The sequence below is a fragment of the Meles meles genome, chromosome 2, assembly GCF_922984935.1.
Source record: "Meles meles chromosome 2, mMelMel3.1 paternal haplotype, whole genome shotgun sequence".
Classification (NCBI taxonomy): domain Eukaryota; kingdom Metazoa; phylum Chordata; class Mammalia; order Carnivora; family Mustelidae; genus Meles; species Meles meles.
In genome coordinates, this window is record NC_060067.1 from 195,216,637 (window position 1) to 195,243,442 (window position 26,806).

General features: G+C 41.4%; 1 protein-coding gene across 1 annotated transcript in view; it reads left to right on the forward strand.

The window, feature by feature from the left end:
- The window catches only part of CENPU (centromere protein U), a 34,835-nt gene extending 11,054 nt beyond the window's left edge, over positions 1 to 23,781 (forward strand). Inside the window, exons 5-13 of the mRNA XM_045984985.1 lie at positions 1,988 to 2,048; positions 2,511 to 2,738; positions 8,079 to 8,145; positions 9,228 to 9,336; positions 19,280 to 19,358; positions 19,581 to 19,628; positions 20,653 to 20,714; positions 21,806 to 21,962; positions 23,571 to 23,781. Coding sequence (XP_045840941.1) covers positions 1,988 to 2,048; positions 2,511 to 2,738; positions 8,079 to 8,145; positions 9,228 to 9,336; positions 19,280 to 19,358; positions 19,581 to 19,628; positions 20,653 to 20,714; positions 21,806 to 21,962; positions 23,571 to 23,705 — 946 coding nt within the window. The 3' untranslated portion in view covers positions 23,706 to 23,781. The remainder of the gene's footprint in view (positions 1 to 1,987; positions 2,049 to 2,510; positions 2,739 to 8,078; positions 8,146 to 9,227; positions 9,337 to 19,279; positions 19,359 to 19,580; positions 19,629 to 20,652; positions 20,715 to 21,805; positions 21,963 to 23,570) is intronic.
- Positions 23,782 to 26,806: the final 3,025 nt, after the last annotated feature.

A 26,806-nucleotide genomic window follows, 5' to 3' on the forward strand; every position in this document is an offset into this window, starting at 1 on the left:
CCCTAAACCAAAGAATCTTAACCAAAATAACCTGTGTTGTGATTGGCCAAGTCTTTTTGATTGCCTCAATGAGAGTATCTGATATACTTTTGGAGAAAGATTAAATGTCATCCCCATTTAAGAACTGATAAATTTTAGTCAAAAAGTAGGACATAACTTACGGGATAATTTAATTTGTTAGTGAACAAGTTAGTTATTTATGCTGTACAAGGAAACCTTATTTGCAAAATTCTAAAAATGTACTTCTGCCTATAGTATATAAGTATATTAGATTATTCAGGCTACTTTGGATTTTATGTTTATAATTAAGTCTCTTTATTTCAAATCTAAAGAATATATTATATTCCTACATACTTTCAAAGATACTATGTTTCTATTAGGAGGAGTTTTGGTTTGCATGTCCCTGATGGTGAGTGATTTTATTTATTTATTTGACAGAGGGAGAGAGATCACAAGTAGGCAGAGAGAGAGGGGGAAGCAGACTCCCCTCTGAGCAGGGAGCCGGATGCGGGGCTCAATCCCAGGACCCCGGGACCATGACCTGAGCTGAAGGCAGCTTAACCAAGGCGCCCTTTGCCACCTAGGCGCCCCTTGCAAATTCCTTATCTATTTAGGATACTGACCCTTTATCATTTGCAAATATCTTCTCCCATTCAGTAGGTTGTCTTTTAGTTTGGTTGATTGTTTCCTTCGCTGTGCAGAAGCTTTTTGTCTTGATGAAGTCCCAGTAGTTTATTTTTGCTTTTGTTTCCCTTGCCTCAGGAGAGATAGCTAGTAAGAAGTTGCTACTGCCATGTGGAAGAGGTTACCGCCTGTGTTCTCCTCTAGGCTTTCTATGGTTTCAGGTCTCACAGTTAGGTCTTTCATTCATTTATATGGACACGAAGGGGAGTCAGGGCATCAGGGACGCACTGGGGAGAGAGCAGCATTTAGCAGGACTCATGGAGGCATCAAGCTCTAGGCCCCAGATCCTCACCAGGGACGTTTGGGTTTTTGTTCCTTCATCTGCTTCTCCTCTCGCCTCTTCGTGTGCTCAGGTGAGGCTGCTCTCTGCTGTCTCCTCTCCGCTCACCCCCAGTGTTACTCTCCTGGTTTTAGCTACCCAGATGCCACTGCGCTCCTTGTCTGTCTGTCTGGCCCAGTCTTTCTCCAGGGCCTGCCATGTCCTGCAGATTGGCCGTATGTCCCTAGATGCCCACGGGCACCTCGGATTCAACAAAGGCAAAGCCAAACTCAGTCCTTTCCTCTCTCGCCCAGTGTCAGCAGGCTCCTTTGACATTCTCTAGATTAATGGTCCTGCTCTCACCTGAGTCATTCCCGGCAGGCTCTGACCAGTCTTATTTGTTCTCTCCATAGCCCTGCCATGGCCTAGGCACTTGGCTCCTATCACCAGCGCCCCCTGCCTGCTGTCCCTTCCCTCCAGCCCGCCCACTCCACAGCTTCCGGTGCCATAACGGCCAGTCTTCTCTCCCTGGTATGCCTGCCGGCTCCAGGGGGGCACCCCCGTGTTCTGTCTGCATGGCGTGGAAGTTGGCGTTAAATGAATGTTGAATTGAGTGACAGAATGAACTCTCCTCTCTCTTTGGAAATTTAGGGTTTTGTTTTCCTTTTCAAAGGGAAAAAGAAGGTCTTCCCTTTTATATCCCCTATGATGGGCCTGGTGTCTATGAACTTAGCTTTCAGTTCATCAAATAATGGCCCTTATAGTTACCCAGGAGTGGGAACACAGGGAAAGTGCAGTTCTGGGGCATGACCACAAGGTGGTGCAGTTCTGGCGCTTACTTGCCCACCAAGAATAAACTGATAGGGCCTGGGCGTGGGATGGTGTGGGAGATGACCCATAAACCCGGAAGGTGGCACACCCCCCCAGGACAAGCGGAAATCTCCTCATGGAACTGAGCTTGTTTTAATATTGGACGAGCACCTTCCACAAGACATGTGAAAAAAAAAGTGTAAGATACTACTGATGTTTTGTTCTTCGGTACAGGTCAGACACTTATGAAATCGAAGCAGGTGAAAACATGTCTACAGAGATGAGGGCGAAAAAGGTATGTGGGAGTGTTCTCTTATCTTGCAGCAGATTTCCTATTTCGATGGGACGCAAACAGAGAAAATGTGCTGTAACCACATTTTACATACAGAATGTTACATTTCAGAAGATACTTTTACTGTCAAAAGGGAATATATTTTCATATCTTAGGTGCTTTTATTTATAGAGGTCTCGAATGTCTCTGTCCCTAGTCGATTTTCATAGTGTTCATGTCATCTGTTTAGATCACGATCCACAAAGGCCGTGTGAATTGTGGGGAGTGTTTATTTGAACTCTTGGGTCTGGGTCGTCCATACCCCCCCGCAACCTACCCGCTCATCCCGTTGCCACCTTCCTATTATGTTCGAGCTGGAAGGTGACGAATGAGAAATGTGGACTTGACTAGGGCTGTCCACTATTGCACTAAGGAGGATAAAGCATTCGTATTTTCTAAGCCAGTAATGCTGCTTTCTCGCCATAGCCAGGAAGAAAAGTCAGGCCCGTTCGTGATGACTCTGAAAGCACTGAAGAGGAGAACATAAGAAGAAAAGTTCAACGGGCAGAGAAAACAAGGACACAACCAGATACACCACATACATCCTCGGAGCTTCCAGAGGAACCGGCTGAGTCGGTCACTCCTAAAAACATCGGACCCCTTAGCACCAAGTCCGCTGTTGAAAAAGAGCCCGAGACAGAACCACATCATTCGGTAAGAGCGTGTCTGCCATCGCCCTGGAGAGTTGACAGAAAAATGTTGAGGAGGAAAACAGAGCATTTCCTCTCTTTCCTTTGTTTCTTTAAAAAGATAAGTCTTATGTTTTTGTTATAAGAAATGTCTGAGAACATTCAGAAGGTATGGAAGGGAAGATAAAATCACCTACAGTCCCATCTCCTGAAAGGAGCCACCCTGCTCCTTGGTCCAGGCTCCTCAGCACCTTTTCTGCACTTTCCTCACCCCCCGGGGACCAGCCCTAGAACACCTGTGTTCTAGGCTGCGGTCTTAGCGCTTGCCGTTTCGTTCACGAGTGTGCCATAATGTAGTTAATTTCTTACTAATGAATGGTTGCAATTCCAAAAAAATCTTAAGTGCTTTCATGAATTTCTTTCTAGCTAAATCTTGGTATATGCCCTCCATCATTTCCTTAGGAAAAAAGTGGCTAAGATAAGATGTCTGGGTCATAATCACTGTTTTAAATTCTTGACATTTAGTATCTTCTGGTCAAGTTTTCAATATGTCTTTTTATTCATTTGCTTTAATGCTTTGGATAATTCATCCTCCTGTTCAAAAAAAATGTAAAGTTTAATGTGTTCCTGCTGTCATGGTCCGCCTACCGTCTTCCTCACCCAGGAAGTAGGCACACAGGTGACATTGTATGCAGGTTCTTATGTGTTCTTCCAGAGTCTCCTTCTGCCCATATAAACAAATATGGATGTATTTTCTTTCAGTTTCCCCTTTCTACACAAATAGAAGCATATTATACATGTTGTTTTGCCTCTGATTGGTCTATGTTGGTCAACATCCCATATAAACTTGAATTTGCAGTTGTTTGAGGTATTCTGGGAATGTGCTCTCAGGTCAAGGTGACTGACCTACGTTCGGATATTATGTCCCCTTATAGGCCTTTAATGGTGTGGGAATAGTCTCCTTTTTACAAAGTGGGGTGTTCGTTTTTAAGATTTTATTTGAGAGAGAATGAGCAGGGGGAGGGATGGGAGGAGAGGGGGAAGCAGGCTCCCCACTGAGCAGGACCCTGGGATCATGGCCTGAGCTGAAGGCAGACGCTTAACCACTTGAGCCACCCAGGTGGTTTTTAATATCCCAATTTTATGGATTCTCTTTAGTTCTCCAGAGTTTTGCATCATGAATTTTGTAGCTTTGTTGTTTTCTTAATTTTAGACTTAAAGTTACAGAAGCGGTGCAGGAATTTCCCACATGTTTTTTACCCAAATTCATCTAATTCTCACTTTTTTAAAAAAGATTTTATTTATGTGAGAGACAGAGAATGAGCAGTGGGGAGGGGAAGAGGGAGAGAGAGAGAAGCAGACTCCCTACTTGAGCAGGGAGCCCAGTGCAGAGCTGGATCCCAGGACCTCGGGATCATGACCTGAGCCAAAGGCAGATGCTCAACAACTGAACCACCCAGGCGCCCTGATTCCGACTTTTTACATTATCAAAGCACAGTGAGTAAAACCAGGACTTTAGGGCACCTGGGTGGCTCAGTCAGTTCATCGTGTTCTGTTTTCTGTTTCTTCCAGTTTTGGTGGCTCTGGCATTCCTCAGCTCGTGGTCACATCACCTCAGTATCTGCCGTCCATCTTCACATCTTCCTCTCCTTTGTGTCTCAGCTCCCTCTGCCTCTCGAAGGGGCCCCGTGATGACTCTCACGGGCATGGACATGTCTTAAGGGGCATCATTCACTGCATATGGGCTTCACTAAATGACTGACCCTCCCTTTCTTCCTTCCTTCTTCCCTCCCTCCCCTTTCCCCTCCTTTTTCTTCCTTCCTTCTCCCCGCCCTTCCTTCCTCCCTCTTTGCTTCCCTTTTCCCCCTCCTTCCCTCTCTCTTTATTTATGGGGGCTGGTGCAGAGGGAGAGAGAGAATCCCAAGCACGCTCCCCGCCCAGCATGGAGCCTGACACGGGGCTGCATCTCACAGCCCTGGTATTGTGACCTGAGCCAAAATCAAGAGTTGGACACTTACCCAGTGGAGCTGCGAGGCGCCCCCCTTTCGCTGCACATTTTAAATCGCAAATTGGTCAGTGAAACTGAAAACAAAGCAATAAGTTTATCCAATTTGCAAATCAGAGAGAAAAAGTTTGGGAGGAAGAAATATCAGAGTCACAGGAACCTGTGGGACAATACCAAAGGATCTAAAATATATATAACAAGAGTACCAAAAGAAGAGTCACCAGGGGGTAGAAAAATTAAAATTTAAGAAAAATATGACTGAAATTTTCCAACTTACAGATCCAGGAAGCTCAGTAAACCCTTAAGCAAGATAAAGCCATATGTAAGCATACCATAGTTAAAATGCCAAAAAAAAAAAAAAACATAAGCAGAAAACCTTGACAGCAGCCAGGGAAAAGGGACAGAATAAATATACGGGGAGCGATGACAAGTCTCACAGCCAGCTCACCGAAATGAGAGAGAGCAGAAAACAACAGAAGGACACACTCAAAGAGCTGAGGGAAAAAAAGTCAACCCAAAATTCTACATCAGTGAATACATCCTTTAAAAAAGGGTGAATAAACATACTTTCAGATAAAGAAAATTTGAGAGAATTTGTTGCCAGCCGACCTTTATTAAAAGGATGCTACAGGATGTTCTTTAGGCTGAAGAAAAAGGTATCAGAAGGAAATGTAGATCTATAGGAAGGAGAAAAAGAACTGGAAAGGAAAAATCAATCAAAAAAAGGTTTACAAAGTGGGGTGTTTGGAGGGGGTGCCTGCTGACTCAGTCGGCAGAGCATGAGACTCGACCTCAGGATCATGAGTTTGTGCCCATGTTGGGCTCGGAGCCTATTTAAAGAGACTAAATCTTAAAAAATGAGTGGGTGACGGATAAAGGGAATAATGCGGTTATGTCATGAGATTCATGCAGTGGGAAGTAGTTGACTCTCAGGAAGCAGAATGTATGACATGCTCACATACTGATTCTAAGTAGCCTTTGTTAACTGAAGGATGCACATTTTTAACCCAGAAGCAACCATTCTTAAAAAATTCAGAGGCGTAGCTGAGAAGCCAGTAGAGCAAGGAAAATGGAAAACCAAAATATGTTCAGTTAATCCTAAATTAGCAACAGAGGGAAAAAAACAAAAGACCAGTGGAAAACAGTAGGGAGGATGGTAGACTTGAACCTAATGATACTTAAAATTACATCAAAAGCAAATGGTCTTCTGGAGGGTGTGCAAGAATGGGATGAAATAGGTGAATGGGAAACGAAGATCAATATGGCCGACTTAAACCCAACCACAGTAATAGTTACATCAAAAGGAAGTGAACTAAACATTCCAACTACCGGGCAGAGACTGGCTAACTATAGGCTGCTGTGCAAGAGACACACTTTAAAGACAGAAGCACGAGCGTCGTGGCTGAGTGAGACGGCCTTAGTGTCGTCCTCCTGCCCACCACAGCAATGACAGTGAGGCATCCAGCCACAGAGAACGCTGTCTGTGTGGGAGCTGTGGGTCCCGCACCATACACCCAGGGACCTGAGTCCCTGGAGGGAACCGTGTCTTGTCAACACCTGTATTTTGGCCCGCTGAAACTGATTTCAGACTTCTGCCCCCCAGAACTGTTGGAGAATTTGTTTCTGTTTTAAGCCATTAAGTTGTGGTAACTATAGCAGCCATGGGAAACCAAAACATGACCAGTGACTCCTCAGTTCTGTGCTCTTTGGTTCTAGAATTTCCACTTAGTTTTGTTTTTTATAGTTTTTCTTCCAAAGTATCCTGGGTTTTTGTAGTCATTTAGAACACCATTTTCTTTTACTTCTTTGGGACATATCTGTGACATCTGCTTTAATGTCTTTGTTCTGGGCTGACTTGGGGTTCATTTCTCTTGAGTATTTTTGTTTTGTTTTGACTGTGGGTTGCATTTTTTGTATAACATTTTTAATTTAGTACTTTCGGATTGTGTACTGGATATTGTTGACAGGTTGTTGAGACTCTGAATTCTGTCGTCGTCTTAGGAATGTTAACTTTTTATTCTGATTGGTAGCCTGTTTATTGGCTGATCGTCTTTAACTTCTACAAGCTTGGTTTTATCTTTTGTTAGGGTCAAATTATGGAAGGTCTAAGGTATTTTCCAAGCAGCTCAAATTCTCTGTGACTCAACCTCTGCTATAATTTTTGCATGATATATTACCACAAACTTTGACTTAAAACAACACACAGTTATGTCTCACAATTTCTGTAGGGCACAGGTCCAGGCCACCTTAGCCAGATTCTCCACTCAGGGTCCTACGAGTCTGAAATCGAGGTGCTGGGTAGGACAGAAATCTCATCTGAGACTCCTGGTCCTCACGTCAGATCCTTCAGATTGTTAGTAGAATTTAGTTGGTTGCCTTTGCAGACCTGAGGTCCTTGTGTTCCCTCTGGTTGAAGCTGGGGGTCACTGTTAGGTCTTGGTCACGTAGCCCTAACATGGCAGCTAACATCTTCAAAGCCAAAGAATCTCTCCAGTCAGCTACAGCGGAGTCTTATATACGGTGACCTAAGAGAAGGAACAGCATCCCATCTTATTCACAGCAGCCACCTGCCCGCAAAGGGGAGGGAGTTCTACAAATCACTGGGGGGTCATTGTGGAATTCTGTTTACGACCCCCGGGCTCTGTCTTTCTAGTGAATCTGGTCTGAGATTGGTTTTAGGTTTGTTAGGGTGGGTCTAGGGTAGACCTTACTCAGGGTAGTGTTTCTCAATCCTGTTGAATTACAGTGCTGCCTAAAAAGCCTTTTTAGTTTTTTGGTTTTTTTAAAATTTTTATTTATTTAAGAGAGCACAAGCCAGAGGATGGGGGGAAGCAGAGGGAGAAGCAGACTCCTCGCTGAGCAGGGAGCCTGATGCAGGACTGGATCAGGACCCCAGGAACATGACCTGAGCCCAAAGCAGATGCCTAACCAACTGAACCACCCAGGTGCCTGCAAGGCAACCATAGTTAAAAGCCAACTGGAAGTTTTATTTACTTTTTGAGACCATTTAATTTTTCAGTGTCTCTTTGTATTAGATGTATACATAATAATTTAGAACTAAATGAGGAGGGTTGCTGGGGGGGTGCATGGGATGGATGGGGTGGCTGGGTGATGGACATCAGGGAAGGTATGTGCTATGGTGAGTGCTGTGAAGTGTGTAAGCCTGATGACTCACAGACTGGTACCCCGGAGCAAGTAATACATTATATATTAATAAAAAAATAATTTAGAACTAAATGAGAGTAACAGCCAGAATTAAGAGTGTTTGATAATACTGTGCTCAGAATACTTACGTTTTAAGAGAAGGAAAACTTTTCTTAAATAGACATCTTTGCAATTGTTTTTTTCTTTTTTTTGTAGAAAACTCAGAAAAAGGTGTTTTGTGGCAGAAGGAAGAAATCAAGAAGTGAAGCCACCACAGACTCAGGTACAGAATAGTATTTTATACCTTGTCAAGCATTCAAGAATTTTATTTTAAAAACTTTGTTTTTGTTAAAGTAGTAAATTGTGAGTGTATAAAATTGCTACTTTAAAAACTAAAGATATGTGTATTCGTAGTAACTGATTTTTTCCAACATCTGTCATGAAAATTTTCAACCTACAACGAAGTTGAAGGACTCTTACAATATGTATTTATAGTGTTAGATTTTACTGTTATACCTGCTTAATCACCTTAGTTTTTCATCACAGTGTTGAAACCGTGTTGAACACATAATGTGGTTTCGCCCTTCTGAATAAGGTTTTCTTTTTTTTTCACTTGGCATAACTTCTTTGAGATTCATCTGCATTGTTCTCCATTTTTATTGATACAAGTAAAAATTTATTGAAAAATGGGAGGAAAATAAAGCATTTTCTCTCTTTTAAAAGATAAGTCATATATGTTTAGAAAATTTGGAAAGTGTAGAAAGGAAGATAAAAATCACCTACAATCCCATCATCCAAAAAGAGCCCCCTGCTTTTTGGTGTATACTCTTCAATCTTTTTAACTCAACTGCCCACCCCAGATGGGATCATATCCTTATCCCAGATGGGATCATATCCTTATCATTAAGTATCGTACAACCCAATTTTACTGGATGCTTGACCTTTCACCCACATTACTAAAACCAGATCAGTGCACTGAGGAATTTCTGTGTGTTCCAGAAGTGATCTATGAGGTAGATTAAAATTAGGAAACTGTAATTAACAAAGAAGAGCTCTGTGACCAGTGGTGTTGGGTGGCAGCGGACCAAGGAAAGGTAAAGCGGGGAGCTCTGAGTCAGCAGTGCCTTAGGTTCTTCTGGTAGAAATCCGAGAACCAAGGAGACGGCAGTTAGTGACCTCGGAGAGGCGATTTTTGAGCCTGCACTGGCTTAGGGAGAAGTGAGTCCTGGCTCCTCCCACGGGCCTCTCCAACCATAGCTCTTTTTGGCAATTTGGTGGGACAGTTTTTGTTGTAGGCTTTCAGAACCTTGGGCCTAGAGCCAAAATATGTTCAGTATGTTAAATGGACTTCTCTTAATATTCCAGATCATTCCAACTCTGAACCTATTTGGTGTCTGAAAGGAAAGAAAGCCGGTGACATCTCAGAGTTAGATGTCATTTTGTCTGCCTTTGAGAAGACCATCCTGGAGTATGAGTAAGTCTTCCGATGTGATATATGTGCCCAGTGAATGTTCCTTAAAGCATCACTTTGCTCATCCCATGGCTTCTGATGTGTTTTCATCTCCTAGATGATGAATTTTTACATTTCCATTATAATTTTTTTCTTTAATCCTGTGAATTATTTAGTAGTATGTTTTGGTATGTCCAAATATGTGACTTCTTAATTTATATTTTTATATTAACCTTGTGTCTTAAAACATGTCATGATCAAATTTGAGAGACTGGTGATATTTTTTGTAATTTTGAGGCTTTCTTTATAGCCTAGCACATAATCTGTGGGGAATCTAATTATTGGATCTATGTTGAATCGGTATTGTTTTTTCTGATTCTTTTCTCAGTTTATGCTGAATATATTTAGAGACTATTCTGTTAGGACATCACGTTTAATTGCTCTGTCTTGTAGTCTGAACATTTTATCCTTCTGTAGTACCCTCTCCATTCCTAAAAAATGTTTTGGTCTTAAAATCTGTTTTATCTGATACCAGTATTGTGTCACTAGATTTCTTTTGCTAAGATTTGCTAGAACTTACATTCTTTTTACTTCCTTTTATTTCCAGCCTTTGTCTGACCTTAAAAAAATTTTTATAAGAAATAGTAAAGTTTAGGGGTACCTGGGTGGCTCAGTCAGTTAAGCATCTGCTTTTGGCTCAGGTCATGATCTCAGGGTCCTGGGGTCCAACCCTGCATTGGACTCCCTGCAGTGGGGAGCCTGCTTCTCCTCTCCTTCTGCCCCTTTCCCACTGCTCCTGCTCTCTTTCACACGTGCACTTGCATGCACGCTCTCTCAAATAAATAAAATCTTAAAAAAAAATAGTAAAGTTTAAATCCAATGTGTCCATCTTTCTTGACTTCAGTCCATTTTCATATATTATAATTATCAATATATTTGGAAGAATGTGTTCATATATTGTTTTTACTTTAGTTTTTTTGGTTCTCCTTTGATGTTTTTGGTTATAACTTTTTTTAAAAAATAGAATTTGTAACTCTCCACTAGTAAGATTAGAACTCCAGCAAGCTCTCTTAACTCTTGGTTACCTCTCCCATTCCCCTACCCCAGAGATTTTTAAATTCTGGGCTAAGATACATTGTTTTCTCTTCTCTCTTTTTAAGACAGCAGCAAACCTTATTAAGGTATTTATTTGATCACCTTTATTTCATATATTTCTTATGACAACCTTTAGTAATGTTTCTTTTCTTATTTAAGTGTTTATCCCAATACTTTCGAGTGTGGCTCTTTGTGCTGTAAAATTTCTAAATTCTCTGGATTATTTTGGTCATGACATTGAATTTGAAGGACAGTTTAGCTGAATATAGTATTCTAGGTTCCAAATCATTTCCTTAAATACTTTGGAGTCCAGTTAAGTCAGGTCAGGGCTTAACCTTTGCCCTCCAGAGATAAGTAGGGTTAAGAGCTGCTACACTCCTTAGATTATCATTCTCCAGCCCTGGGAGTTTGGCAGGGGAACCGGGAGGAGACAGCCGCCCAAAGGTAGTGTCCACGTTGCTTTCAAGCCCCGTATGCACAGCCCAGGTTTTACTCGCAAAGGCACAGGGACAGAGACAGACATTGGCTGCGGCTTTGGCACAGCTTATGAGAATCACGCTGGGGAAGAAGCAGAGGTGAATCTCGACATCTTCCTTCTGGTCCTGGGCCACAGCCCCTGTCCCTCTCACCAGTTCACCCATTCTAAATACTTCTTTCTCTCACCTTGGGGTTTTCCACAGCTTCCCCCATTTTGAGGGCGTTTTCCCTCTTTGGTTCTTCTGGGGTTGATCTTGGGGAAAGGAGCTAGCCTGTCACGCTAACTTAGCATCTTTGTGGGAATTATCTGTTTTATTCTTCCGAAGTGTATGTTCTCTTTGGAACTGTCCGCTCTAAAGCCAGTATGCGGTTAAAATTGGTACAGAAGGTCTCTTATTGTAGACCATCTCTTGACTGTGGTATTCTTTTCCCACTCGTAAATCTCTTCAAAGGAAGAAAAGACTTAGAGATTTCTGATGTTTTAGCAAAATGACAATATCTTGCCTTTTAGCAGTGTTCTTGATGTAAGAAATGATTTAGAAGAGCTATAGTATTTTCGTTAGCCTTTTTTTTTTTTTTTTAATAGGCTCCATGCCCAGTGTGGGACTTGAACTCATGACCCTAAGATCCAGAGTCGCATACACTAGCGACTGGGCCAGCCAGGCACTTCATGGACTTTTTTTTTTTTTTTTAATTTGAGTAACATATAATGTATTTTTTGTTTCAGGGGTACAGGTCGGTGATTCATCAGTCTTATACACAAACCCTTGTGTTTTTGTCATACCCCATGATCCTGGTAGAATCACTGGTCTTGTTTTATTTTCTTAATCTAAAGTATTCTCAACCACATGAAAAGTTCAAAAGCAAGTTAAATATTTGAGGGGGTACTATTTTTAATACCCTATATCTGGAACTCACACTTGAATAATTTGCTGAGTTTACAGATTATAAGCAATTTACCAGTGTATATATAATTAGGGAAATAGGCCATGAAATGCAGACAGTACAAACATAGACTATTTTATAACTGATTCAATTAGTTATTTGTAGGGAAGTGACCAGATTTTTAAGGTACTAGAATTTGAAAAAGTTGTGTCCAGCTATCGTATGTAGGCCACCACCATTTCAGTTGGTATAGTCTACTAAATTTATCATCATTGTAAGCCGTATGCAGAAAGAGCTAACCAGTTTTCCTAATTTTTTATATGTTTTTAACATCTTAAAGTCATGATTTCACATTTATATTAGAAATACCCTTTTTAGGCTAGTGTCCAAAATCTATAAGGAACTTAGCAAACTCAACACCCCAGAGAACAAACAATCCAATCAAGAAATGGGCAGAGGACATGAACAGACCTTTCTGCAAAGAAGACATCCAGATGGCCAACAGACACATGAAAAAGTGCTCCACATTATTTGGCATCAGGGAAATACAAATCAAAACCACAATGAGATATCACCTCACACCAGTCAGAATGGCTAAAATTAACAAGTCAGGAAATGACAGATGCTGGCGAGGATGCAGAGAAAGGGGAACCCTCCTACACTGTTGGTGGGAATGCAAGCTGGTGCAACCACTCTGGAAAATTGCATGGAGGTTCCTCAAAATGTTGAAAATAGAATTACCCTATGACCCAGCAATTGCACTACTGGGTATTTACCCTAAAGATACAAACATAGTGATCCAAAGGGACACGTGCACCCGAATGTTTATAGCAGCAATGTCTACAATAGCCAAACTATGAAAAGAACCTAGATGTCCATCAATAGATGAATGGATAAAGAAGATGTGGTATATATACACGATGGAATACTATGCAGCCATCAAAAGAAATGAAATCTTGCCATTTGCGACAACGTGGATGGAACTAGAGGGTATCATGCTTAGTGAAATAAGTCAATCGGAAAAAGACAACTATCATATGATCTCCCTGATATGAGGACATGGAGATGCAACATGGGGGGTTAGGGGGATAGGAGAAGAATAAATGAAACAAGATGGGATTGGGAGGGAGACAAACCATAAGTGACTCTTAATCTCACAAAACAAACTGAGGGTTGCGGGGTGGCGGGGAGGGTTGGGGGGGGTTATGGACATTGGGGAGGGTATGTGCTATGGAGAGTGCTGTGAAGTGTGTAAACCTGGCAATTCACAGACCTGTACCCCTGGGGATAAAAATACATTATATGTTTATAAATAAATAAGAAATAATTTTTTTTTAAAAAGTGAAAAAAAAAAGAAATACCCTTTTTGAAGGTAGAGCTGATGAACTTTCTAATTGTGAATTTTTATTTTTAAAATTTATTTTTATTTAAATGTGCATTTATGTACCATAAAATTTACCATCTTAACCGTTTTTAAGTATACAGTTCAGTAGTGTTAAGTACTTGGTTTGCTTTCTCAAGATTGTTTTGACTATTTGGTGTCCTTTCAGATTCCATATGAAGTTTAGGATTTTTATTTTCTGTTTCTGCAAAAAAGCCATTGGAAATTTAGTAGTTACCGTATTGAATCTATAGATTGCTTTGGGTAGTACGAACATTTTAATAGTATTGAGGCTTCCAGTCCATGCACATGGGATGTTTTTCCTTTTATTTGTATCCCCAATTTCTTTCAACAATGTTTTTATAGTTTTCAGTGTATAAATATTTTACCTCCTTGGTTAAATTTATTTGTAAGTATTTTGTTCTTTTTGATGCTATTGTAAATGGGATTGTTTTCCTAATTACCTTTTTGGGTTGTTCATTGTTAGTATATAGAAATGCAACTCTTTTCTGTATGTTCATTTTTGTATCCTGCAGTTTTGCTGAATTTGTTTATTCTAACAGTTTTTGTGTGTGTTTGGGATCTTCAGGATTTTCTACGTATAAAATCATGTCCTCTGTGACAGAGGTAATTTTACTTCTTTTCCAGTTGGATTCCATATAGTTCTTTTTCTTACCTAATAGCTTTGGCTAATATTCCCAGTACTGTGTTGAATAGTAATGGCAAGTGAGGCATCCCCACTTTGCTCCTGGTCTGAGGGTAATAACTTTTAACTTTCACCACTGAGTATGATGTTAGCTGTAGCCTTTTCATGTGTGGCCTTTATATTGATGTAATTTCCTTCTATTGATATTTGTTGAGAGTTTTTATTATGAAAGGGTGTTGGATTTTGTCAGGTGTTTTTTTCTGTATCAATTGAGATGCTCATATGGCTTTTGTCCCTCTGTTATTGTGTGTTGCATTGATTGTATTTCTTATGTTGAACTATCCTTGCATTCCAGAAATCCACTTCATGATGTATAATCATTTAAATGTTTTGTTGAATTCCCTTTACAAGTATTTTGTTGGGGAGTTTTGCATTAATAAGGATATTGGTCTTTCATTTTTTTCTTTTAGTATCTTTGTCTGATTTTGGTATCAGGGTAATGCCAGGCTCATAAAATAAGTTTGGAAGTGTTTCCCTCCCCCACTTAAATTTCTTGTAAGAGTTTGAGAGGGATTGTTAATTCTTCTTCAAATATTTGGTAGAATTCTCTAGTGAAGCCACCTGGTTTGGGGGTTTTAGATAGGAGGTTTTTGATTAGTGATCCAGTCTTCTTTACCAGCCAGCCATGTTTGAACATATTTTTTATTTCTTCCTGATTCAATCTTAGCAGGTTTTATGTTCTTGGGATTTCTGCATTTCTTCAAGGTTACCCAGTTTGTGGGCTTGTAATTGTTCACAGCAGTCTCTTATGAGGCTTTTTACTTCTGTGGCTTCAGTTGTAATGCCTGCTCTTTCATTTTCTGAGTCTTTTTTTTATTCGTCTATCTAAGGATTGGTCCATTCTGTTGATCTCTTCAAAAAACTATTAGGTTAATTCTTTTTCCTGTTTTTTGTTTTATTTATTTCTGCTCTAATTTTTACTGTTCTTCATTATGTTAGTGCTAACTTTGATCTTTTTCTAGTTCCTTGAGGTGTAAAGTTAGGTTGTTGATTTGAAGTATTTCTTCTTTTTAATGTAGGTGTTTATTGGTATCAACTTCTTAGTACTGCTTTTGCTGCATCCCATAAGTGTTGGTACATTGTTTTTGTTCTCATTTGTTCCAAGATATTTTCTAATTTCCCTTATTGTTTGAACAATTGGTAGTTCAAGTATGTATTGTTTAATTTCCACATATTTGTGAGTTTTCCAGGTTTCCTTTTGCTATTGATTTCTAGTTTTGTTCCACTGTGGTCTCATAAGGCACTCAGTATGATTTCAGTCATATTAAATTGGTTAAGACTTATTTTGTCACCTAACATGTGATCTGTCTTAGAGAATGTTCTGTGTGCATGTCAGAAGAATATGGATTCTGTTATTGGGTGGAATGTTCTATGTAGGTATATTAGATCCATTTGGTTTACAGTTTTGTTCAAATCTCCCGTTTCTTTATTGATCTTCTGTCTGGTTGATGTATTGTAGAAAGTGAAGTATTGAAATCAGTACTATTCCTGTGTTACTGCCTGTTTCCCCCTTCAGTTCTGTTAATTCAGAATTGTTGAATTGCTCCAGTGTTGGGTGCGCATATAACTTATATTTTCCTAGTGAACTGACCCTTTTACCATTACATAATATTCTTCTTTTGTGGCTATTTCTGACTTTTTGTCTATTTTGTGCGATGTAAGTATGGTCACCACGGCTGTCTTTTGGTTACCATTTGATGGAGTATCTTTTTTGCCTTTAGCCTGTGTATTTCCTTATACCTAACTAGAAAGTGAGTCTCTTGTAGACAGCGTGCAGTTGGATCTTTTTTTTCTTTTTTAAATCTAGTCAGCCACTTGATTCCTTTTGATTGGGGAATTCCTGATAATGACAGACTTACTACTGAATTCTCTAATTCTTGTTTTCTCTAAGTCTTATAGTTTTTCGGTTCTTCTTTTCCTCTCTCCTCACCTTCCTTTGTGTTTCATTGATTTTGTTTTTTTTTTTTTTTTTTTTTTTGTAGTGACATGTCTTGATTCACTGTTCTTTCGTGCTTCTGTAGATTTTGTGTGTAAACGTGTGTGCTTACATTGGGGGTGACATAAATGATTATTACTTATGTATTTATTTTAAAAATATTTTATTTATTTGACAGACAGATCACAAGTAGGCAGAGAGAGAGGAGGAAGCAGGCTCCCCGCTGAGCAGAGAGCCTGATGCGGGGCCGGATCCCAGGACCCTGGGATCATGACCTGAGCCGAAGGCAGAGGCTTTAACCCACTGAGCCACCCAGGTGCCCCGACATAAATGATTTTAATAGCAGTCTGCTTCAAAATGATAACCTCGGTCACCTACAAAAGCTCTACTTTATGTCTCCCTCCCTCACTGTATGGGGATAAATAACACTTTGTTTTCGATAGCACAGATTTCACCTTTTTGTTTTTTTTTTTTTACCGTTAGACACATAGTTTTTTTATGCTTTTATCTTTTAAATTCTATATCAGTATTAAAAGTGATCTGTGCATCATTATCACAGTTTTATGAGGTCTGTATCCATCTATATATTTACCTTTACCAGAGACCTTTATATTTTCATATACTTTTGTGTTAATTTCTATTGTCCTTTTTTTTTTCAACTTGAAGCACTCCCTTTAGTAATTCTTGTAAGGCAGGTCTAGTGATGATGAACCCAGCCTTTGCTTATCTGGGAAAGTCTTTATTTCTCCTTGATTTCTGTAGGATAATTCTGCCAGGTATAGTATTCTTGGATGACACTTTTTTTTCAGTGCTTTGTATAGATCATCCCATCCTCTGCCCTATAACGTCTGCTGAGAAATCCACTGACAATATTATGGGAGTTCCTTTGTACATGACAAGTTGCTTTTCTTTTGCTACCTTCAGGATTCTATTTTTGCCTTGGAATTTTGACAGTGTGGGCCTCTTTGGGTTCCTCTTAGCTGAGGTCTTTTGAGCTTTCTGAATTTGGGTGTCCATTTCCATCCTCAGATTTGGGAAGTTTGGGGCATTTCTTCAAACATGTTCTCTGCTCCTTTCTGTTTCTCCTTTTTGGGGTTACTCGTAACACACGTAATCGTGTATTGAATGGTTCCCGTAAGTCCCAAAATTTCTCCACTTCTTTCTTCTTTTTGTTCTTCCACTTTGATAGTTTCAAATGACTCATTCTAGAGTTTGCCATTTCTTTCCTCTGCTTGACCAAATCTGCTGTGAACCCATCTAGTGAATTTTGCAATTGTCATTGTATTATTCAGCTCCAGAATTTGATTCTTTTTATAAGTTCTCTTTGTTGATATTCTCACTTTGTTTATGCATCATTTTCCTGATGTATTTTATTCCTATGTGTTTTCTTGTAGCACATTGAGCTTCATTAAGATTTCTTTTTGAGTTATTTGCTTATGAATGTTATGTATTTGTTATGAATTTGCTAATTCATAGGTTTCCATTTCTTTATTTAAAGTCTATTTCTGGGGATTTTTTCCTCCACTTGATTGGATTTTGTTTCTTCTAGTGCCTTGTTACGTTTTGCAGTGTTTTGTACATATAAAAAGCAGCTACCCCTCCCTGTTACATACTGGATTTGTACAGGAGAAGGCCTTTGCCAGTCAGCCTGGGTGGTCCCTCAATCCTTTCTGGGGATGTATCATCTTTGGGCTTGTGCATGCAATTTTCCAATCAGAGAGGTTTGCTGCTTTTTTTTTTTTTTTTTTTTTTAAGGATTTGTAATCTCTGAGGACTAGAGCTCCCTCTGGTGTCTCTCTGTGGTCCTGTAGGCTCTCTCGTGCTGCAACAAGGTGCTGAGCTCCTTTGTGCTTTCTCTGACCAAAGGCATCCAAACTATTTCAATTCCCACCACTGCTCTACTTCAGGTGACAGAGAAACCATTCCAAATGTTGGATAACCTTCTTCTCTTCTCTTTCTCTGCCACGGGAGAAGATGTGAGCTGGGCCATTTGTCCTGCTATCCTGTGAGTGGCATTGCTGCTGCTTTTACTATAGCAGCCACTGAGCTCTCTTCTCCATGGCAGCCAGGCATCCCAAGTACGCTGCTTCCGTTAGCATTCTGGATCGGGAATAATGGAAGGGAGGCCCTTGGGCAGCCCCCCTGAAAAGCCAGAACCTTGGACCTACGTTCCACTCTTTGTTTACCACACACAGAGCTTCTCGATTGAACCAAGCTATGCTGGCTGGGGAGATGGGCTGTCCAAGTTGAAATGAAGCCACTTTTCTTACCTGTTTCAGTAGGATTGTTCCTGACTTTGAACTTGCCTGCAACTTGATTGGTTTCTGGGATTCTCACAAGGCCTTTTGGGCTGTGTAGAGTTGTTAAATTGGTATCTCTGTGTGGGGAATCTGGCCTGGGGCTTTCTATTCCACTATGTTGCTGATGTCACTAGAAACACACTTCTAACACTCTTTTAATGAGACCTTTTACAAAGATCTGGATTCGAAAGTACAGGCCTTCTCTTGTGTCATGCTTCACTCAGCCCCTTTCTGAGTATCTTTCTTTCTCATGGGTCTCCCCCAAGAGGGAAACCATTTTCTAATTACCTGTCATTTATACAGAATATTTATTACTTTCAATTAAAACGACCCTTTCTAGTACCCTACGGAGCCAAGGCAGAGTAGGGGGTTCGCGGCTGTCCTGGAAGATGGCTGCTGCTGCTGCACACCGGGGATCTGTCATGCAGCCGCGAGCGCACCAGACTGGGAGCCTTGGGATACCTCTGATGACTGGGACCAGAACCAGTTTGTTAGGGTTAGCTCTGCAAGGTTTTGAAGAACTGGACGTTCAGCTGTGTCAGTCCCGCTGGCTTCTCCCTACTTACTTTTTAGGCAGTCCAGCTGTGTCACACAATTATTCCTCCAGTTGTGGGCAGGCACGGAGGGGCTGAAGTCGCCGCTCATTGGATCCAGTGCTAGGAAAGGACGGGGACTGGCTGTACACCTTTCTATGTCTCTTGCCTTCACCTGTGGACATAGCCAATGTCAGGGAGTGAAGCTAACCACATACCTGAAGGCTTAGGGAAAAATATTTCCTATTCCTTCTCTTTTGTTGAGGCTGTTTGTAGTGTTTTGGGTTTTTTTAAAGATTTATTTGAGAGAGCACGAGCTGGGAAGGTCGGAGTGTAGAATGGGCAGAGGGAGAAGGAGTAGTAGACTTCATGCTTCAGTTCTTCACCATTGGGCTCCAGTTCTTCACCATTGGGCTCGATCCAAAGACCTTGGGATCATGACCTGAGCCTATGGCAGACACTTAACCGACTGAGCCACCCAGGCACACCTTAGTTTTTTTCTTTAAGCCTGAGAAATATCTTTAGCCCTCTCATCCTAGATCTTCAAAATGGTGTATGCCAAATCGTGGTTTGTTGATGTGCTAAGCAAATGAAACATACCTTTCAAAGTCCTTTATATAATACCTAGTCTGATCTTTTTTTTCCCTGCTATAGACAAAAAGTAGAATCTAAAATTTTTAAGGAAGCCATCAAAAAATTTCATTCTAATATGAAAGAAGAACTCATCAAAACGGTAAGTTCACTGACATAAATTTGTCGGTCTCAGTTTGTACGCTCATCCTGTGGCAGCGGACGGTTATCCTAGAAAAGATCTCATGTGCTGGTGACATGGTAAAGAGCTCATTAGAACTGTTCCTGTATCACAGGTTTGTTTTTAAACTAAATGCAATATACCGTAAGTTAATAAACATTTCAATTTTGGAAAATGCACACGAATATTTTTTCTTTTGTGCAGCTTAAAGAAGTCCAGATGTCAAAAACTCTGAAAAGGAAGAACATGAAGGTAAGTCATGTGCGTGATTAGACACAGTCACAGGGCCACTGAGCCATGCAGAGCTAAGTAACGCCCTTGACTCTGGCTTTTGGGACCTTTGCTTTGTCGAATTTTTTTTTTTTTTTTAAAGTCAGGCTTTTATCTGCTTGGTCTTATGGTTGTGTACTATTAATGCGTGCTAAGGGATGGGGATCCCAACCAGCCTAAGGCGGCTATCAAGGCCCAAATAACCACTTCCATGGTATTAACTGTAACTAATTATTAAGTAATATATAATTATTGCTTTTGTGGCTGTCAAAGAGTAAAACCTTTTAGCATAAAGAACTGTTCCAGTCTCAAGTCAAGGGCCAGCCTGGGAAGAATACTGTGTTAAGGGTTCAGCGACCTCATTTCTTGTCCTGGTTCTTCTACTTCAGTGTTGTCCCACCTTCTTAGAAACTCTGTGCCACGAGGATATGCGAGGAGAAACAAGTCCGGGAACCCCGGGCCTTACTTGCCCATCGGTGTGTGTGTGGACCAGATGACCTCTGGTCTCCAAGCTTGCATGAATCCAGGAAGGGAAGAGTGGCTCTCCCTTCACATTTATGATAGAAATGGAGTTGAAATGCATATCTTTTTGTTTCTACGATTTACAGAACTTTGCTGGGTTTTTCTCCTTCAGTTTCATTGTCTTGCTGGTCAGCTCTGCATTGCTTGCAAGGGAACAGTCAGAGTGTCCAGCCGTGGAACAGTCCCTAAAAGGGACGGCTGGAACAATAATCTGTAATATATAAATAATCTCTTTAAACACAGATTGGATTAGGGCTGTCTCCTGCATCAGCATTTTCTTGGTGTATCTACATAAAATCCCAATTCCTTACTTGATGGCTCATGGGGTCTAAAAGGTCTGGTCCCTGCTTCGCCTTCAGAGTTGTCCTGGAGTAAACGCCCCCCGCGGTCTCTGTCCCACTCCATCTCTAACACCTGGTACGGGGCCACTAGCAGTGCTGGAACATTTAAGGAGTTATTTTAACAAATTATTGTCTTGCTTTAGATTATTTCAGATATTGAAAAGAAAAGGCAGCGTTTGCTTGAACTCCAGGATGAACTGCTTCAGTAAGATAATGTCTCATCTTATCTAAGCTCCTCTAAGAACTTACCTAAAGGGATGTGATTAGAGTACAATGGGGGGTGGGGGGCCCCACCGCTGAGGTCTATATTGTCCCGCGATCCCAGGTGTTCTTGGTGTCTGGAAGCTCAGTGAAGGTGGCCGTGCTGCAGAGCTGGAGCTTTTGGCAAAAGAGAGTTTGGCACAGATCTCTCTGCAGTCAGATCTGACCCCGGCCCATGAGGCAGCCCAAGTAGAGATTTAGTGTGCAGACTCTGGGACTGGATACCCGAGTTCGAACCCAGGTTTGGCCACTTACCATCTGTGCCCCCTTGGGGCAGGCTGCTGCCCTTCCCAGGCCTCAGTTCCTCTTCAGTAAAGGAGCACGATACCCACACCTCCCAGGGCGCTGGGAGGGTTAAATGACTAAACAAACATGCAGAGTGCTTCGCGATGACCACCGTTCCACTGGTGCTGTGTGTGTTACCAGTTCTCGTTAATGTGATTGTTGGCGTGGCGCACCCCTGTGTGCGGGGCCTGGGACGTCCCCGCGGTGGGGTCGCCTGCACGCAGGGCTTAGGCGGCCAGGACGACTGGCTGACGGGGTCCTAGAGCAGCAGAAGGAGCAGCAGTCAGGTCCATTCTGTGCTCCGAAGAGTGTTGCAAAACAGGGCGAGAAAGTGGCATGATCAGAAAAGACCGCCTGTAATTCCAGTGCCGAGTCTGAGACAAGAGAATGCCAGAGAGGTTGGGGAGAGGGTCCAGCGTGTTGGCTCCCTGTCTCGCTTGGGCCCGGTGCCGGCCTGGGGAAAAGCTTCCAGGGGCTCAGGCCTAAAGAAAACTGCATTTGAACAAGCTTCCTGGGTGCAGTGGCACTGGCCTAGAGGCTTCAGATATTTGCTTGTTATCCCCATAATCCTGGGAGATGGGTTATGATGCCTGGATTTTTTTTTTTAAAGAATCTATTTATTTATTTGACAGGCGGAGATCACAAGTAGGTAGAGAGGCAGGCAGAGAGGCACTCAGCCTCCTACCCCCTTGACTGTTCCACTTGACCACAGGCATTCATTTGGGGGAAACGGTTTCGTCGTCGTTGCAGGTTAGAACCACAGCTGAAACAACTACAAGTCAAATATGACGAACTTAAGGAGAGAAAATCTTCCCTGAGGAATGCAGCGTGTTTCTTATCTAACCTAAGACAGCTTCATCAAGATTACTCAGATATTCGAGAAAAAGAACCTCATGTAAAAGAAACGGTAACTTCAATTTTTATTTTTCACTGTGATTCAGAAGATCAGGGCACCTGCACCGTGGAGTACTTCTACAGGAGCTTGGGGGAGAGGGAAATGGGGGTGCAGCATTACAGTCATCCAAACAGCACCACTGTGGTCATTACCTTTGGCTACTTCAGGCTAGAGGAATAGAGAACAATCTAGAAGTGCTGATTTTATTAGAGAAATGGCTGAACCTAAGCCATCATCGCCCATGCATGGTAGGTCTAATTTTATAAGTCGGGAAACATGAGAGGGACCTAGTGTAGGGAAAGGCATATGTTATTTTTATAAAACTTGTTGCTTCTGGATTTTTGCTGCAGATGTTGCTGCTGTTACAAGAACCAGCTCAGATCAATAGAAATTTACATTACAGGGAAAAAATCCAAATATAATTTTATATAAAATGTAAATACATATCTTATGATCATACTTATATTCTTCACTTCTAAGTTCAGTTTTAAATTTTTACACTAATTTAAAAGCCTTTAGTTTGTATATTAGATCTGAAAGTAGAATGCTTTTAATGTTTTCTGTGACAGTACCCAGCTAGTCTACAGTTTGCTTGAGTTGGGGATTTGGTTCCTCACTTGGAGATGATCATAGCGCTGCTTGAATTTGAACATACTTTGGTGGAAACAGAGACTTGAGGACTTGACTTTGCTCAGAATACACTAGTCTTTTTAACGTGTCCTTCGCATGCCCGCAGGTCTTCTGTGCTCTCTTGTAGTGTCTCTCTTCCTTTCTGGAAAGTAGATATTTGGGAATCTGTCTTCTTTCCTAAACCAGAATTCTAACCCCAAATGTTAGTCCTACCCCTCACGCCTCCCTGAGAGTGCATGTCCCATGGCAGCTTGAATACAGTAGGCTCTCAAATATCTGTTTGAAGTTCATAGTACTAGGGTAGGGTATAGTCTAGAAAGAATTATGTGGATGGAAGTCATAGTTGCACAGCTTTTCTATGCAAAGCTGTTCTTTTCATTACTAAGGAAAACACCTTGAAAAAATGAAATTAAACAGTTATCCTAAGTATGAGCATTTCTGTAAGGGGAATATAGCCCGTCATCCTTAGATCTAGTTTACGACATGAAGCTTGGCTTTGTTATTTCAAATCATGAGTTGGGTTTTGATTTCTATTTTATGTTGGGTTTGTATTCTAATTTTGTCTTTAGTCTTCCCCATACATCTTTCCTCATGAACTTAGATGGGCCTAGTATTTGCCTTCCCTTAGTTCTGCCAGTAAAAGTTAATCTGCCTTACAGTGTTCTGGATTTAAAATAGGCATGAGGTTGACAGACTTGACCAAACCAAGTCTCAATCTGTATGAGGAATGATTTTGTTTTAAATAATTTAGATGCCACAGTTCTTGGAACCAACTGGTCGTCTGGGACGAGATCAGCCCAAGCTTTCTAGAGCAGTTTCCTTGTAACCTTTTTAATTGTGCCCTAAGGAAAAGGATTAAACCAATTTTTAAAAATGATCCTAATTTAAAAAATGAAAGTTTATGAAAAGCTCTATTTAGCATTGAGCTGTGTAACAGGGTTAAAGAAGTTTTTTAGGCATGTTAGTCAAAATACAATTTTCCTTCAACAGTATGATTCATCCAGCCTTCCAGCTCTGTTAGTCAAAGCGAGAACCCTTCTGGGAGCTGAAAACCACCTACAAAATATCAACCATCAATTAGAGAAGCTCCTTGACCAGAAAGGTGACCAATCTACTGAAATGTGACTCTGTAAAGACTAGTCCCCTGCGCTTGCCTGTTCCCTTCTGATACTACGCTTTTGTGAATAAAAATTCTTTGAGAAGTGAAATTTGTCTACTTGTTCAGGCTGGCTTGTCACCAAAATTTAGGATTACTTTGTTCATAGTCATTTGGTTTGAACGACCATGTTAAGTGGCAAGTTTGAGTGTATAAGTGGTTTTAGAGGCCAGTCAGACCCTGACCTAGAAGAGCTCTAACCGGAAGTGGCAGAGGGAGGAGTTCCGAGATGGGACGGAAGGACCCCGAACTCACCGCATCTCTAGAGACCCACAGAGCAGTTCCTCTTGAACACTGAGGCCTGATGAACCGCTGCTCACTGATGCCAGGAGCCTGACCCGGCCCCGTGAAGAGAGAAAGGTAAGAAGCAGACACAGGGTGACGGTGGGAACCCCAGCCCTGAAGTGCTGGCCCATGAGTCGCCAGCCCTGGGGCACAGCAAACCCCCCCTCCCCAAAAAAAACAAAACATCAGTTTGAAGGACAGAGAGACTTGTAAGTGAAGGAAACCTGTGCACTAACCTTAGAACATCCACCACACTGTAGGGAACTACTGGAACCCTCTGGGGCTCAAGAGGCTGAGGAGCATAGTTGTTCGTTTACACCTCTGCCTGAGAGCCTGGCTGGAGCAGGGTCTGGGGCCCCTAACCACTCCTCTAGGCCTGGCCCCTTGAGCCCTGGGCCTCTAGGCCATGGCCGCTGCAGGGCGGAGAGGCCCAGCTGTCCCCCCAGCACTGACCCCAACCCGTGTGCACCCCAGCTCCAGCCATGCCACGGAGCGGTGTTAGTGCTGAGCACACCAGGACCCTCTGGCCTGGGCCCACTGCAGCCGTCTGGCCCCGGCACCCCATCTCCGGCAGCGAGGACCCTGGACTGCGGGGGCCCAGGCTAGCCCCAGCTGTTCCACCAAGGACTAGAAGGGACTATCATTTTAAAATAGACTGCTACATAGGTCAGTACGTATGAACCTTGTGATAACCAGAACCCTAAAATAGACGAAGTGAAAGGAACCCAAACACCAAAGAAAACTGTCAAACCACAAGGAAAGAGACCAAGAGAAGAAGGGTACAGAGAACAACAAAAGCAACCAGAAAATGGTTAATAAAATGGCATTTTGAGATGCTCCAATCATAAGACACAGTGTAGCTAAACGGATTTAAAAACTGGCGCATCTATGTGCTGCCTACAACATAGAATCGACACAGTGAAGGAAGGGGAAAAGATAGTCCATGCAAACGGAATGGGAAAAAAAAGCTGGAGTAGCCAGACTTAGACTTTAAAACAAAGACAAAGGACAGAGAATGGCATTACATTATGGTCAGGGTCCATACAAGAAGAGGATAGAACACTAGTAAATACCTATGTACCCAACACAGGAACACCTACACACAAAGCAGATATGAACAGACATAAGGGGAGAAATTAACAATACGATAATAATATGGGACTTTAATACCCGCACTAAAGCAGTGTCATCCAGACAGAAAATCAGTAAGGGAAACTTGACTTTAAACAACACGTTAAACCAGAGGGACTAACGTACATATACAGACCGTTCCATCCCCAAGCTATAGAATACACATTCATTTCAAGGGCACATGGAGTATTCTTCAAGAGCATGTGTCTCAAATTCAGGCAAACTGGAAAAAATACAAACGTGGGAAAGCAGCAGGATGCTATTGAACAACCAATGGGCCAATGAAGAAACCAAAGAGGAAACTGAAAAATACCGTGAAACAAAGAAAATGGAAACAACTTTCCAGAATCTAGGGGACACAGCAACAACAGTTCTCAGAGGGAAGTTCATAGTGATACAGGCTTACCTCAAGAAGCAAGAAAAGTCCCAAATAAAATCTTTATACCTATCGAACAAAGCCCAAAGTTAGCACAAGGAAGAAACATCAGAGGGTAAATAAATGGAGAATAAAACAAAAAGAATAGAAAATATCATGAAACTAAAAGCTGGTTCTTTGAAAAGATAAAATTGGTAAATCTCTAGCCAGATTCATTAAGAAAAAGAAGGGCACCAATAAAGTCAGAAATGGCTGATACCACAGCAATCTGAACAATCATGAGATTACTGTGAATAATTATACACCAACAAAATGGTCAACCTAGAAGAAATGGATAAATTCCTAACAATTTACAACCTAAGACTGAGTCACTAAGAAATAGAAAATCTGAATAGACTAATTACAAGTAATGAAATGGAATCAGTCATTTAACAACTAAAAAAACAAAAGTCCAAGAGCAGGTGGTTTCACAGGTAAATTGCACCAAACAATTTGAAGAAGAGGTAGCTATCTATTCTCAAATTATTCCAAAAAACTGAAGAGGAAAGAATGCTTCCAAATTCATTTTACAAGGCCAGCAAACTGATAACCAACACCAAAGACATCAAAAAATTACAGGGCTGTGAGAGTGAGCCCCATGTTGAGCTCCATGCTGGGCGTGGAGCCTGCTTGAGATTCTCTCTCCCTCTCCCTCAGCCCTTACCCCCACTCTCTCTCTCTCTCTCTGTGTGTGTGTGTGTGTATACATATATATATATGTATATATATATATATATATAGAGGACCAGTCTCTTTAGGCAAGGGCAATAAAAGCTGAAATAAATATATCAAACTCAAAATGCTTCTGCACACAAAGGAAACAACGAAATGAAAAGTCAATCTATGGAAAGGGAAAAGATATCTGTAAATCATACATTCAATAAGAGGTTAATATCAACAATATATAAAGAACTTACACAATATAAAAAATTTTTTTAAATGGGCAGAAAACTTGAAGAGATATTTTTCCAAAGGCGATAAACACAGACAACAGATATATGAAAAGATGGCTCAGTACCACTAGTCATCAGCGAAATGCCAATCAAAACCATAGTGAAGGGGCGCCTGAGTGGCTCAGAGGGTTATGTGTCTGCCTTCAGCTCAGGTCATGATCCCAGGGTCCTGTGATCGAGCCCTGCTCCGCTGGGAGTCTGTTTCTCCCTCTCCCTCTGGCCCTCGCCCCATTCATGTGCATGCTCTCCTCCTTTTCTCTCTCTCAAATAAAATCTTAAAAAAAAA